This window comes from Netta rufina (assembly GCF_964035555.1).
Source record: "Netta rufina genome assembly, chromosome: 22".
Taxonomy (NCBI): Eukaryota; Metazoa; Chordata; class Aves; order Anseriformes; family Anatidae; genus Netta; species Netta rufina.
Window position 1 is genome coordinate 5,027,526 of NC_140146.1, and position 16,113 is coordinate 5,043,638.

Genomic DNA, 16,113 nt, shown 5'->3' on the forward strand with positions numbered 1-16,113 from the left:
GCCTGGTTCTCTATCAGTACATTAGTTATAAAGAGGCAGTCTTCCTCGAGTCACACCAAGGCACAATCTTTCCACCTCCTCCTCCTCCCCAGCTCGGTGGATAAGGGGACTAGAGCAAACATGGCTTATCGTGGTGAAGAGCGCACTGTCCTACATTCTTTTGGGGTCTTTCTGCCAGGTAAATGTATTTTACCCACTGCACTGCAGCAGTCAGTACCCGGCCTCTTTAAGCACAACAGCATGCAAGGACTTGTAAAAGTTACAAAGACCACACACCCAGTACGCGTGGCTGTCCATGAGGCACTATTTTTAGGCTCTCCAAAATATTTTTGAAGTGCACACAAAATAAATGATCACACTTTCCATGAAACAAATGCATGAATCTGATCTCATCGTGACATGCAACTCTTTACAGAAACAGATGCTTCCAAGGACATTATTCTGATGGGGCTGCTTTCTGTACATCCAAATGGTTTTAAATCCTCTGCAGTCATTTCAGTCTACTGCTGCAAAGGAACTCCTGCAAACCACACAGCGTTAGCCAAGTCCTCGTTTATGCTGAACAAATACAGCAGATAATCAGTTGTCAAGATTTTTTCTTGATTTATTCCCAAATTTCACCATATCCCTTATCCTGATGAAAAAAAAAATCATGCCTTATTGAATTGCTGCTATGACAGGCACTCCAGGAAGCAAACACTAGACTGGCTAGATACCTTCTGTTGCTGGTGATCAAACAGTCTAGCCTGTGTATTTAGCAACTGTCCAGTGCAGATGGATGAACTCGTTAAACAAAAATCTCTAAGGTCTTAACTGTAAGACCACTTTAAACCACAACAAACCGGTCCGCCAATGTATGAACATTTCTACCCTCAGGTAAGCGTTTCCACACATCCTGTTCTGTTGGCATTTGTGTTTATACAGTTGTGCAGTAAGATGGATCAGGACCTCATCTGTTTGAAAACTAGCCATTAATTTTTTTTGTGGGTTAGTTTCCACCTGGATCAAGTCCACAATCCACCTCACCACAGAGTTGCTACTGACAGCAGAGCGAGAGGCAGAGAGAAACACTCCTTTCAGCAAGGGCCGGACCTAAGAGGGATTAAAACAGTCATGTAACCACAGGATGAGTGAACACAGCAAGTGAACTCTGCACTATTCGTAAAATAAATAAGTGAAATAAAAGACACCTTTGCTTCTGGGTTGCTGTATATAATCATGAGGACAATATGCAGTGTTAAATTCCAACTGCAATGTGCTTTGCTCAGGAAATGCTTCTGGTAACTTTTCTCTGGCCTGCCCTGGATAAAAGACAGCAAAATAAGCAGAAAGCAGTGCCTTCCAGATATCTCAGAGCAGCACTGTAAATAATTCATTTACAAGCTACCAGAAGACTAGAAATCTCAATTTATTGTTCTTGCCAAAGCAAAAAACATGACATTTCAGAAAGCAAATATATTAGGATTTCTGCATGCTTACTGAGGATCATCAGAAAATTATTTCTATCAAGTTATTAGAAACCATATTGAAAACCTGCTTAAAACAATCTTGATGTATTTGTTGTGAGATTGGTTTTGTGACCCTCTTAACACAAAACACATCAAACAAGTTGGCAGATGAGAACACCTTACTGCAGAAACATGCCAATTTGTTTCTATTTCCAAGATATACAATTGTAAATCAAAATATTTTAGGTCATATTTAGTGGCATCACACATATGAATACGGTCTTGACCTCTCTACAGAGACTCTCCCAACTTTCCATGCTTTCTACGTTGTCTAACTTTAATAGATCAAAAACTATTCATATCTTCCAAAGTAAGTGTCATTTATATATATGACACTTGTACTCACTGCAGTAAAAACTGGAATTATCAGAACCTTTATTTTTCAAAAACATTGCAAAGTAACAACCAAGAAAGCAAATAATTTATTCTTATGTTGATAATGCAAAGTCACAGCCTACTATGTTTTATTATACCAAACGCTTGTAATTAAGGATCAGAAATGAACTTGGGACTCATTGTTAAACTATATGTAGCAGCCAAACATTAAGAACTGTGTTGCAAGACTAGAAAGCTCTTTTCATTGCTCCTTGGTAGACTGGCATTCTATCCGTCATATTCCTCAACTTCAAACTGTATTACAAACTTAGCAATCTTTGGTAAGATTTTAAACACCATCCTTAGTTTACTGATACCTGGAGAATTGTATCTAACCATTTATTTTTTTGGAAAATGGACTCAGCACAGATGTAATAAAAATTGTTGTCACTCAGACATCAACCTACCTGATGCACCAATTGGAGAGGTAGCTGGGGTCATGCTGTGGACATTTAGGCCTAGACTATGGGATGGCCCCGGGGTTGGTGCAACTGCAGGTGGTCCTGGCGGGGTCTCTCTCTGCGGTGACGTAAGTGGTGTGGTCGGCTGGGAAGATGGCCCACCTGCCAACCGAGCAAGGCGCCTTCGACGGATCTGCACAAAGGAAATCAAACATAAATGCACAAATTCATTTGCATGGGCATACACATTCACCCCACTGTCTACCCCCTTTGCACCTCCCACATGGTATGGGTATTTATTCCTGGAACACTGCAAACAGAGCAGCTTTACCTGATAACCTGCCACCTGTAGCTGAGTCTTATTGCCATTCTTTGCTCTTTGTGACAATACTAAAGTACCTCTGATGTTTATTTTGAACATATGTATTTGCTGCCTTCGAAAACCATCTGCACTGAGAATTTGTCCTTCAAACAGTTGTGTAAGACAAGTTTAACATTTACTATTCGGCTATTTCAAAACCTCTAACACACGTCCTGCTTTATTTTGGCATTTGATTAAACAAACGGCATTAATCTGATAAAAAGGATAATATGAACATGACCTTTGCCTTAATTTCACACCACGTAATACTAATAAAAACTTCTGCTTAAGAAGATCCAACAGAACATTATTAAAAAAAAACATTGTCCAATACCATGTGAAACAGATCTGCAACACTGGAAAATCTACAAGGCAACTGCTGGATGGAAGCATCTCAAGTAGTAACTGAAGACAGTAAATTACATGCTCTCATCACCTGGAGAGGCTCAACTAAACAGAATTAAAAAAAAAAATCAGGTTTTGCACATTACTAATAGGGTGTAGTAGCATCTGCCTTAAAAATCTAACTTCAGTATACTATTGTGAACCTATTTATTAAGATTAGTCTGTGACTGCATAACACTAATATGATGCATGAGAAACAAATGGGCAGAACAACTTATAGAACTTGTAACTTATGACCATGAAGCTTGGAGCATAAATGAAAAAAAATTATACAGGCTGCCTCAAAGGATCTAATACAAAAGCTTCAGCTACAGATAAATGAAAGCATCGTATTTGAGGGTGCCCACACCCTGCAAAACTAAGCCATTCATTTTATTCCCTATTTGCGTTCCGATGCCCGAGCGCTGAATGCAATATATTGGTTTTCATCTCTGCTCATAATCCTGAAGAACTGCCAAGCAAGTGAAAGAGCGAACAAAAGATTTGTGTCAAGTCAATGTCTATGCCACATCACTGTAGTCATTTAATGGTCTGTGAAATCTACCCCAAGAGGAAGAAGAACAGATCAAATTAAATCAGACTTCAAAAACTGTGGGAAAACAGTGTCTGAAACAACATCTCTACCATGAGTGCTGTCACCACATGAGTATGGAGGGCAGCTACAAAATAAATCCTTTTTTGTTGTTGCTCTTAATACATTTTAATCATAGTGTGTTTCTGTTTAACTCCTCCTCCTCGTTGAGCAAAACAGGAGAGCTTATTATTGCATAAACAGTTTAGTTTTGCCACAAGTAGAAACTGTACATACTAGTGTCTCTCAAAAAGAGATGTAAGAAGTTATCTCAATTTCTCTCCACAATTGTTATCTGGAATTAAAAAAAAATACCAAAAGAATTCTCACTCCTCAGAGGCATACCTGAGAACATGCCAGCCACACATCCCGATATCTATTTTCCCTATTGCTGAATCCAAATGAATTATTCATAGCTCACAAAGCTAAAATATAACAAGTTAAACAACCTGAATTGAAATCTAACTAGGGGGCTGATTTAAAATTTTTTAAAGCTGTTTCTTTATCATTCATCTAATTCATAACCATGTTTTTCTTTTTCAGATAGTGGAACAGCACACAGGAATAGAGGGGGAAAAAAAGTAAGATGCACACAAACCCCCCATATATGCAGAAGTGGCTGAAGGAGAAAAATGAAGAAATTATGCAGAGATCAAGAAAAATAAATGTGATGTGAAACTCCTCCCCAAGTGTTGATATTCTTTCTTGCTAGCCATTTCCTTTCTAACACCAGATTTAGAACTGTATGAGGAACACACAAATATATTCAAAATGTTAATATTCATCAACTTATTTATCATCTATTCTCAAATATAGCCAAACCTTGATTACTCAAACAAGCTCATATCCCTCACAAGGTATAATTTGCACAAATCCTCTTCATCATCTCCCAGCTTCAAGCAAATAATTGAGGTCCTCTGTGCCACTCGACATTTCTTCATCTACAGAGCTGGAGTAGATCAACACCGAAGTTACGTCAATACCAGCTGCAATCAATGCTTTAGAAACAGGACACTGAGCTGGACCTTTTGCTGTTTGTTTGTCACTCTGAGTCCATCAAGCAAGCACGTATCGTTCTTACAGACCTACACTGCAGATTGTCAACTGCCCTGAAGAAACTCTGAAAAAGGGTAGAGGTAACAGCGGAACCTGCCGAGACACCGAGATGCTTTTAGATAAGATACCGCAATTAAAGCAATACAAGATTTTCCCTACCCGATTAAGGATGACAGACAAATTATACTTACCCTTCCTACTGCTGAACAAATTAACATAAAAATATAAATACATTCTGAATATTTTTACACTGAAAAAGAGACAGATTTCATGAAGGAGGTTACATCTAACGATGGTTAAAAAAACAGATTTGGTTCCTAGATACCCAGTTACCATATTCCTCTAGGTTTACATAATATTTTCAAGGAAATCTGAAATTTGATTTGAAGATTATAGACTAAAGTAAGAGAGGAAAAAATGGGGATTTGAGATACGATTCTCAAACGGGAAAGCCGCAGGCTGAAAGAGAGGTCTGAGAAGACAGCGTAAAACCAGTGCACACCTTCTACCAAATTAAATCATTCAGGCCTGGAGACTGAACAGCATTGAGATGTGGGAATAAGAGAGAATTTCTGCTTGGGGCACAACGCGGGGACTTGGAAGATGTAGCGTGTTTGTGCGGTACTGAGCCCAAACGAGGCCCTGACCTCCTGCCTCCTCACAACAGAGACCACATACTAGAATTGCGGGTTCAAAGTCAGTGGCCTGGTTTCATTTTGGGTTACATGACTATCCACATCACCATGAAATAACACGTGGGTTTTTTGTATTAAATATTTTGTTAGGGACATTTTGTGTACCTCGGTAATACCCAACCCTTGAGTTCAGCAATAACTACTTGCACTAGCGACCTGTGACAGGCTGTTACACATCGTTAAGTTACCTAATAATGACAAGTTATTTGGGACCAATTACTCCATGGGCATTCTTTGTTCCATAGTCTACCTTCCCTACAGAGCACAACTCCATAATATACGCTTTAAAGGGTTAATGAAGAAATGTAATTGGCTGAATGGAAACGGGACACTGTGTTTTTAATTAGTACTGGTTTCGCTGGACACATCTGGACTGTATCTCAGGATAGTAACGTTCAGAAACGCATTTTGGATCTTACTGAACTTGTAAACAACTCTTAGCTGGGCACACTACAACAAAGATGTTAAAATAGCACCCTGCTAAAGACAGTTAACCAATAATTCAATTACACAGCAAACCAGTAAAGACACAAGCAAGAGGACTGGTCCCTCAGGTTCACGTACCCTGTTTGTATAAAACGTCCTGAGTCAACAGCTGTTTCAGTAGCAACTGCTCAGTGAGATTTTAAGGAAAATTTTTATCCTTCCACAAGCATGGCAGAGCTCCAAATCTGTACAATAAGGGGTAATTTGAATGGATTACCTTTATTTTCTTGCACCCTTTACAGCATGTTAGTAGATTTTAAGGAATGCTTCATTTTCTGGGGATGCTGATCATGGTCTATGCTCAGAAGGCACAACGCTAAACTACTCAAAAACCGTATGTAGATGGTAAAAGAGGCTAAGTTTACATCATTCTTTCCCACTTTATGCCATGCTTGGTTTCCTTTTGCTTTTTTATATGCAGTCCCTATTCTCACTGTGTTATTTATCACTGATGTTAAGTTTCATACACAGAAAATTAATTTTCTCCCTATCTAAAGATTTTAGTATGGTCTGTAGTAAAAGACAACTTTACTGCTTTAATAAACACCAAAAAAAAAATCAGTGAGAAAAAAGTATATAACTTCTTGAAGTTACAATATACTCTGTAATACCAAAGCCATTAATCAATTGAATCCCATCTCTCCTCTTTTAAAGTTAAAACCTGTTAATGTTGTACTTAATTATGTTTCAACATAAGGAAATAATCAATTAAGTGTTTTTTCACCTTCAGCTAATGCCAAATAAGTTTTTTCAGATAGAACACGCATGTAAGATAAAAACATTTCTATTTTAGAAGGCTCTTTTTCTATGCAGTTCAATTCTGATGCAGGATCCACTGCATCAAGTAACAGTAAATGGTGATGTGGTATTAAAATTGACTTGGCTCTGCCTTTACAATGAGGGGCCCATTAACAATAAAAAGTGACAGCACGACTCTCTTAAAACGCTACAAGATTAAGCTTGTCTGAAGCAATCACCTAAAAGACCAATCAGTTCTGCTCCTAGCTGAGGTGCACTAGAAGGACATGGGAAAACTCCAAGTCACTTGGGACAAACATTTTGCCAGAATAGGTGGATGAGTCCCTGCCGGAGAGCTCATTTTCTGCAACCTCAGTTCACAATGCAGCACTCCGAATGATGTCAGAGACTTGCAGAAGCAGTGACACAAACAAGCTTACACAGATCAAACAACTCCGAAATCATAAAACACCTCATAATCGAAACGCAGTTTATAGGAAGGATCACAAGTAAATAAAGCACTCATAAAATACAGCCATAAAATTAAAAATGCCTTTTCATGGCAGAAATGACAACACCAGCATCCTACCCCACTCTCCCCACCATCGGAATTGGGCTCCTTGTCTCAGTGCTTCCCTAGCCTGTAAGGACCTCAGCAAATAAACAGCATGAAGCATTTCCTCCCAGTTCCTGCTGCAACGTAGCAGGATTGCTAAATCACGAGGCACAACATAATCAAAACAACTTTTTGGAATACAAACCTGAGTGATGGCAGTGGTCACCTTGATCTACAACCCAGCCATAACATACAGTACAGCACAAAAATAACTTCTTTTGATCTTCCTTGAATACAACTATAGCAAGAAGCCTAGGCTGTAGCTGATCTGATAACCACACATTACATACAACACACTTTGATATGAACCCGTATTTTAAGGAGGTGAGAGAAGAGTTGAAGATGCACACAAACTGGGCAGCATAGTGGGAAACTCCCTACATCCCGATCAACACCATGGCAGAATTCATTTGAGAGTCCACCAACATGTAAGCAAAGCGTAAGATCTTAGTTTATACTAATAAATAAATAAATAAATAAATAAATAAATAAAAAGGGGGTGGGGGCACCCTTTTAAGGGAACAAACTGGAAATAGTTCCATGTCTGATGCTGAGCACAACACCTATGACTTTGAAGTGAAAGAATGAGAGGTTAAATTGAAAAAGAGCAAATCAGAAGGAAGCCTCAGAAGATTGGCAAGCCTGTTTTGAGGCAAAACTATATTCAATATAAGATCCCCCACACACCTTGCTTTTCAGCAAAGACCCCGAGAAAGCAACATTTTAGGTGCTGACTGCATAAAAGAGAGTGTTTTTTGCAATTATTTTTTGAAATCGCAGGCAGAAGACGCACACAACGCCTGTCGCTCAGCACAAAGACATCCTCCAGAGGCAGGCAGGCGGAAGGCGGGGGACGGGCAGCAGAGCAGCAGCCAGACCCCATCCACAAGCCTCGGGGAGGGGGGTTCGGACATGGGGAGAAGGCAGGGGGCAAAGCTGGCAGCACCCTGCGGGCACGGATCCCACCGGGATCTCCCCCACAAGAGCCAGCGGGGCCGCCCTAGGGGGGCCGAAACCCACCCTCCCCGCTCTCCCAGCCTCACCTCGTCCGCGCTCAGCTCCTCCATCGCCTTCCTCTTAATGGTGACCGCACCGAGGGCGCTTTCCTCCGCCCCGCCGCGGGGCAGCTCCGGGGGAGCGCTCTGCCGCCGCCTCAGCCCCCCGGGCCGCCTCACAAGGGCATCGCCGGGGCCGCCTCGCCTCGCTCGCCCCAAACCCGCTGCTACCGCAGCCCCCGACCCCCTCTCCCACTGCTCAGCTGCTGCTGTTGCTGCCGCCGCCGCCGGCCCAGGGGGAGCCGCAGCCGCCGCCCCCCACCCGCTCCCCTCAGCCCCGGCCCCCGCCCGCGCCGCCGCCGCTGCCCCGCGCAGGGATTATTCATCAAAACAACAGGGCGGCGGCCGCCATCTTGCGGCGGGATCACGTGAGGCCGCCGAGGGCAGCGGGCATGCCGGGCCCCGCGCCGCGCCGGCCAATGGCAGGGCCGGGAGGAGGCGGCGGGGAGCGCGGGGAGAGCGCGAGGGGCGGGGCCAAGCGGCGGCGAGTCGTGGCGGGCAGGGAGGGAGGGAGGGGAGGGGCCCGGCGGCGCCATGGCAACGGGGGGGGTAATGGGGGGGGGTGAGGGCGGTGCTGAGGGGCAGCGGCCGGGAGGGGTGGGTTTTGGGTGGGCATGAGGGGAAATAGGGGAAATGTCCCCTTGTAGGGGCGTCTCCGCTCGCCCACAGGAGGGAGAAGCCTCAGAGGGATGTGTGGAGCCACCCTATGTGGTGGCACCGACCTCCAGTTGTGGGTCCCCTCGTGCCCCTCATGCTCCTTGAAGACCCCTTCATGGGCTCTCCTGCCTCACACCTTGAAGGGCTTAGTCCGCTTCTCCGTGAGCCATAATTAAGCTTTTAGTCTAATCATCACACTCGGTGTGATATGGCAAAGGAAAGCTGAAGCACTGAGCACTCAATACTGGGCCTTACCCCTAACTCGCGTTTGAACCTGACGTATATTTTTCCTCTTCCTGTGGAAAAACATCTAGAGATTTGCATCTGCATCTAGTCATAGAATAACAGAATTCTGCAGGTTGGAAGAGACCTCTGTAAGATCATCTCGCCCAACCTTTAACCTAGTGCTAAAGTCCACCACTAAACCGCACTGCTAAGCTCTGCATCGACACGTTTCTTGAAGACCTCCATGATGACTCAACCGCTTCCCTGGGCAGCTTATGCTAGTGCCACACAATCCTTAAAAATTATATTTGTGTGGAAAATATTAATATTTTCTTTCGCTTCCTTTTCTTTCCCTGTCAAAAATCATACTCCAGTTAGAGAACAAGGCGGTCAGGGGCTGTGCCGACTGGATTTGAGTCGGATGTTTGCTTCCCACTCCATGTTACATCAGTTACAGGACAAGTAGGTGAAAAGAAAAGGGTTTTGAAAAGCTGCTCTTTTGGAAGAGGACAAAAACGAAAACAAAAAAAAAAAAAAAGAAAAAAAAAAAAGAAAAAAAAAGGAGTTGCATCAGCAGACTTGCCCTTAGGATGAACAGTCACTAGTAATAAGATCTTAGTAGACAGCTCTGTGCCATGCCGTGTAGTTTGACTCAGCTGGTGAAAGAATCCCATAAAGGAAGGACAACAGGATGTGAGACGGAAGCAAACCAGTCGGTGTGAACAAGGAATCAAACTAAGACATATTTCCTCAAGTACCACGAGTAATTATAAAGCAATACAATTGAACAGCTCTCATATTTTATCCATATGTTAGGCAGATATCCTTGCTATTGTATTTCAGCGCACACCTTTCTTAACTTGATAGGGGCTTTTTATTTCCTTCCATTCACCCATCTATAAAGTACTTTTACATGCAGCCAATATATTTTAAACTCATGTAATACACATGGTCAGCAGTTACACTGACTAAAAAACTTAAAGGTAGGTTGCTGAAAAAGTTTCACCACCAAAGCTTTAGAGATAATTGAAGTGGTCTGAAACACCTTTGAATAAGACCCTTCAAATGCTTCCCTGGGGAATTTTGTTTCTGTCCTTCAGTTATAGAGTTCAAGTGCATGTCTTCTTGGCAAAAAATATCTTAATATCTTATTTATGTATTTATTTATTTATTTTGGCCAGTCACAGAATATAGGGCTGTTCCCTTTCTTTTTCTCACCTTGAATTTCAGGATGCTTAATTTGTATTTTATAAAAACATGCAAAATGGTTGGCATAAAAATGAAATTATAAGCGGTTCTCTCACTGTAGTGGCTTGTCTCATCCTGAAGATCTCTAAAGCATCCTCAAGTGAGTTCTGCATGGCATCACCTGCTTTCAAATTAACAATTTGAAGAAGGAAGGTAGCAACAAAAAAATAATATCACAGCTGATAAGTCTTCTATAATTTGTTTTTGTTTTTAGCAAAGGCTTCTGAATAGCAGCTTTACTACTGAAGTATTACAGTTCTAGTCATACAGTCTTTGAAGATTGCATTTTTCTGATTTCTACTTGGATTCTCTCCCTGTACTAACAGACTTCTTAAGATCATCATGGCCTTTCTGTGCTGCTTCTCAAGTACATCTGATTGGAACATACAACTTCAAGCTGTGCAGTTTAAGCATTTTTGCAACATTTAATGCCTAAAATACATGTACTGCTGTTGGAAACCTCAATTTTAAATAAAAAACAACATGTCGCAGTGGTGCCATCTAGTGGAATAGTGAAGCCTGTGGCTGTTGCCGTACACTGCCTGTAGACATGACAGAGCAGATTTGAGTCATTTTGTTGTTTACATTAGAGTAACGTGGTAGCATTATCCTTATTTCCAAATAAGTAAAATCATCGCTCAGTTCCATAAGGAAGACACTGTCAGGAATCATAGAATATATGTAGTATTTTACTCCCAGTCCAACAGATTTCCCTGTCCAGAGTATGAGTCATTTCTTCATATTTTAGAAGCTACTGTGCCTTTTTAGTCTGATGGTATCCCACATAATTACCACAAATCTCACAAAAGCTCACGATGTTTTTAAGCCCTTCAAGCTTCAACAGGTTTTGTCTGCCTCATTTAGTAGCTGTAGTAATTCTGAACTGACAGGGAGGAAGAAGAAATGTCTGTAAAATTGGATTACTTATCTCTCCAAGTGTCAGGGGTAACTTCAGTTTCTACAAAAAAAAAAAAAAAAAAAAAAAAAAAAAAAAAAGAAGTTCTAATTCATTTATTGTGCTTAAGCTAGATTTAAGTTAAACTCCTCTGGCTTTTTCCACTATAAATCCCATCCCTACAATACTAGAGTTACCAGAGAGATACATTGCACATGCAACAGGTTGGTCTGACCACTTAAAGGTATTTACAGGAGGCAGAATTAAGCTTCTGTGCAACAGCACACAAGGTCAAAAATGAGAGATGTGTTAACCTAATTGGACAACCACGTGCAAGTTAAGTCTTGAGTAGCATTGTTTTTACTCCGTGGGTGTGCTAATGGCATTCAATTGCCTTGCAGACTGGAACCTACGTGATTGCTCAAACCTCTTGTCATTATTGTGGGATGACACTATTTTGTCATAGGCTCGCTCCCCCTCTGGTAAGCTGAACTTAATTATTTTGAGAACAAAGCAGCTATGGCACAACATAAAGTTTACATAACACATTTAAAATGCAAACAACGTTAACTTCTCCTGAAATACTAATCTGCAGCTTAAGAAGTATTTTGAATAATGAACTTGTATCTTGTGATGTCCTCTTTACTTTTTACCACTCCCAGAATTACACAGATTTCAGCTCTCTTCTTGTTTGATGTTGGCATGCCTGTTTAGACTTCTTATTTTTGTGTATTGTTCTGATTTAGACCAGTAGTTAACTGTAAACCAAGCCCTGTCATTTGTCTTTTTTCTCCTTCCCTCTGTCAATACATTCAGAAGACAGGTATTTAAGATTGTTTTTGGTGTTTATTAGCAAAAATCAGATATTTAACATGGCTAACAGACAGCATTTCCTGAGCCAGAAATATATCATTTAGATTAACAGGTAGAAGGAATCAACTCTTGTCTGTACAGCTGTCATTGGACACGAGGATGCATGGCCTCCTGTATATAGCTGTCTTTCCATGTAGGAACCAACACTCATATTCAAGCTCTCTTGAAGACTTGTCTACATACTTGATTCTCACAACGAAGCTCCTAAAAAAATAATAATAAAATTAAATATAGAGTAATCAAAGGAATCATCTCCAAAGATGAACATCGATCATTTGCCATGAGTACTGACTATCACTCACCTGCTATGCTAGTAAGTTATGCTTAATATTCTGAATTTAAATATGCAAGAGAAAGAAGAATGAAACAGTAAAATTGTTCCAGCTAGGCTAGCTGAAAGCAGAATGTGTACTGTCAATTGCGTATACTACTGAGATGATAACTTGTGCATGTTATGATCACAATAAAACCTCTATTTTTGTCATAGATACAATTCTGAAATATATATACAAATCTGAAGTAAAGCAAATACCAAGTGGAGGTCATCTCCTTCAAGCCAGTGAGTCCAGCCCCTGTTCTTCTTCTCACCAATCTGGACACAGACAAGTTTGTCGTTGTCCCAGGTAACTAGGCTCTGTTGAAGAAGAAACAGTGTTCCTATACGTTATCTCAGTTCTGAAATATACCTACTAGTTAATATCCTTTTTGTGAAAAAATAAAATAAAATAAAATAAAATAAAATAAAATAAAATAAAATAAAATAAAATAAAATAAAATAAAATACTAAATTCTATTGTGCGGGAAAAAGTAAATTAAGGTTCCTGCCTCTGTGTCACACTAGAAATAGTATTCTTGATAACTTCAGCTGAAGTAGCAAGATTGATCATGGCATCTTAATTCTGTAAGAACTTTTTTTATTATTATTTTATATATAGTCAATCTTACCTTGCATTTCCTGTTATCCAGGCCTTTATTGTCTTCTTCAAACTCTTCTCCAATTTTGAATTGGAGCATGTAGTCTCTGAATGTGCTTGTGGTATGGATAGATAACATGTCCCCATCCTGTTTGATCACTTTCTGAGGCTTCAGCATTTTTGCTATCTTGCGTGTTGCAAAATCAATACCTTTGACAGGAGAAAAAAGGATAAGTTGTGCTCATCACCGGCCATTCTGACAGCCAGGATTTACCTTTATTGCTTCTAGAAGCATTTCTTAAGAATAGCTTGCTATGCAAGGGTTCGATGGATTTTTTTAGTTGCTTTGTTTTTTTGTGTTGTTGGTTTGGGTTCCCCCGTCCCAAACTGTTATATGTTATACAGTTCAATGCATGTTCTTCAAAATTTGGTTTCCCCACACATACCCCTCAAGAACCCCTTCTTTATTAGATACAGAGTATAATTAATACCTATTCTTTCATCCTTTGAAAGAGGAAAGGTGTTATGCAAAGTAACAAGAATTTTCTCTACACTGTACCTTAGAGTCAAATGAAAGACAGTCCTAAAATTGAATTACTCAGGCTCATTTTCAGGACATGCCACTGGCTATTAAGACCTTTTGAGTGCAACTAGAAAACATCACACTTAAAATATTGCCTGGTTATCTGTAACAATCAGTTGTCTTGAACATCATCCTCACGGTCTTGGTAATACTGAGCTTGAAGTATTGCTTTTAGGGTTTATTTCTATTTTATTTTATCGTAGTGAATGTTTATTTATTTAGAGGAACAAACCATCTATTTAGCAGACAATAGTTACATGCTCTAGTTTTACATAAGATGAGGTGTTAAATTTCATTTAAAAATCCTTTATATAGGCAGACAATATTTATTATCATGGAAAAAAAAAAAAAGTGAATCTATTGCTTATAACGAAATTGCTTTGTATTCAAATTTCAGATTTGGGGACTTGGGAATAAATCCTCATTATGGAATACCCTCCTCCCCCTATGACAACACAGCAGGATGAAGAAAGGGAGAAGAGTTTTCAACATGCTAAAGCTATCGACTAGACGATTAAATTAGGTCACCCAGCATATATATGGATAGAAAATAGATTGCATTCTACTTGCACATGCAATTACCTGCAAGGGATACTGCTAGCAGTCAGCTTACACAAGTCTACAAGGCAGAAAGAGGTGGCAGAGATAGGTGAGGGGAAGGGGATATGCAGGGTTACCTGCTGTCAGTCTATAATTAGCTTTGCACACGAAAGGTAATAGAGTACCAAGAACTTTTAGTTCTCATTACAGCACCATTAATATCTCCATAAAGATATGAATGAGATAAGAGGTTAACTTCAAGCACATGAGGAAAAGGATAGTTAGAAGGACTGCTCAACAGGTCACAGAATAAGCGAAGTCTTTTGTGAGCTGTTTAAAGATTCATGATACTAAGCAAAACAGTTGCCTTGAATTGACAAATATACAAGAACTTGTTTGTTATTTAGTAATTAACCCTAAGACTAGACCTAAACTAAGGTCTATAAGTTTGTTCTGAAAAGCAAGAGAAACTCAGCGGACAGGGAGAACTCTCCCTCATCTCATATAAAAAGTATTCAGAAGTTCTGCTTTTAACAAGTACCAGGCTGAGTTCCTGGAACCTGCCAGGATGCCTGGGTTACAGGATAAAATAATTGCTAATGCTATGTAATTAATCAGCAAACAAATACCTCTTCATTGTTTTTCTGGACAAAAAAGCTTCACCAATATCTAGATTTTGAAAGAACTCAAACACTTAAAATTCAGAAGGAATCTTATGGGGGAAGGAAGAAGGATAGAATGAGGTATTTCACCTACCTAAAGCCACCATATAGCCTTCAAAATTGTCATTGCTGACAAGGTTCCAGGTTCCACTGAAGTCTACAGGCATTTCTAGACTGCAGAAAGAAGTTGCAATGAACCCCTGAGCAACAAGCAAAAATAAAGAAATAGCCTTCCAACCAGGCCTTATATGAGGAAGACTGTGGGTGGAATTACATCAGAGATCCTTTCTGATGGAGGGGAGGGGTACTGTTGCTGAGCCAATAGGTGACAGGACATTTGTGGATTAGCTTCGGCTGGGTTGGAGGGAAAAGTTCACAGTTTCTGAAATCTTTGTATGGAGCAAATGTTATTAACCCAAGAGTCACACAGTACAAACGAAAAACTGGTTAAACTTCTGTCTGTCTTGTATACTTTAAAGAGAATCACAGACACAATTTGTCATTAGTCAGATTCCTTGCGTGTATATTGGGTATGGGGGTTTATGATCTGAAATCTACATATTTGTTGAAAAGGTGATCTACCCACTGCAAATTCATGATGTTTTAGCAGGCAGGGGTTGACTGGTAAATTGTTCATGGCACTGTATCTGCAAGTCTTAAAGTAGTACTTATGATACAGGAATAGAACTAAGTAGAGTGTCTCATTGGTTTATTCCTGGAATGAATAATAGGCAGCATTGTTGTCTAGTGGCTGTAACAGGAAAGTGAGAGACCAATTGTTTTTGCATATGTTATTCTCTAATGTGACTCTCAACACAACTCTGCTGTGCCACAGTTTACCCACTTGTGTTCTGTACTTCTGTTAGTTATATCTTAGGTAAATGGACATCCAAGCACATGGGAAGCATGCAGAGTGAACACCAAATTCTCTTGTTTCCCTGGTGCTTTTATCAGACAGAAAGTTTATGTAACAGCTAAGCATGAGACAACAGATCTAGAGGCCAGAGATCTGTTCACAGTTCTACAGCTCTATATTTATCAGTTTTTCTAAAGGAAAGAAGTCAAATACCTGTTCTTGCAATTCACATTTAACTCCTAAAAACAGCTAATGACAATAAGAAATTCAAAAAGTACTCATGTAGATAGAAGATGTGGCTCTCCCCTTGCTTTTTATTCTTGACGCATACAGTAAAGGGAAGATCATATGGAGCATTAATCCCTTTGATGCTTTATTAGGTGCTGTGCATTG

The 16,113-nt window shown here is 40.2% G+C and overlaps 2 protein-coding genes across 4 annotated transcripts in view; both read right to left on the minus strand.

Moving 5' to 3' along the window:
• Positions 1-8,601, minus strand: part of UBE4B (ubiquitination factor E4B) — a 39,662-nt gene extending 31,061 nt beyond the window's left edge. For all 3 annotated transcript variants that reach the window (XM_084300117.1, XM_084300116.1, XM_084300115.1), the window contains exons 1-2: positions 8,256-8,601; positions 2,291-2,477 (exon numbers count right to left, since the gene is read on the minus strand). In XM_084300117.1, coding sequence (XP_084156243.1) covers positions 2,291-2,477; positions 8,256-8,279 — 211 coding nt within the window. In that variant the 5' untranslated portion in view covers positions 8,280-8,601. The remainder of the gene's footprint in view (positions 1-2,290; positions 2,478-8,255) is intronic.
• Positions 8,602-12,288: 3,687 nt separating this feature from the next.
• RBP7 (retinol binding protein 7) lies at positions 12,289-15,064 on the minus strand. Its single transcript, XM_084300078.1, has 4 exons — positions 14,959-15,064; positions 13,111-13,289; positions 12,698-12,799; positions 12,289-12,369 (listed from the first exon to the last, which is right to left on the minus strand). Exons 1-4 carry the CDS (start codon positions 15,029-15,031, stop codon positions 12,319-12,321), a joined length of 405 nt encoding a protein of 134 aa, XP_084156204.1. The 5' UTR covers positions 15,032-15,064; the 3' UTR covers positions 12,289-12,318.
• Between the last annotated feature and the right edge of the window lie 1,049 nt (positions 15,065-16,113).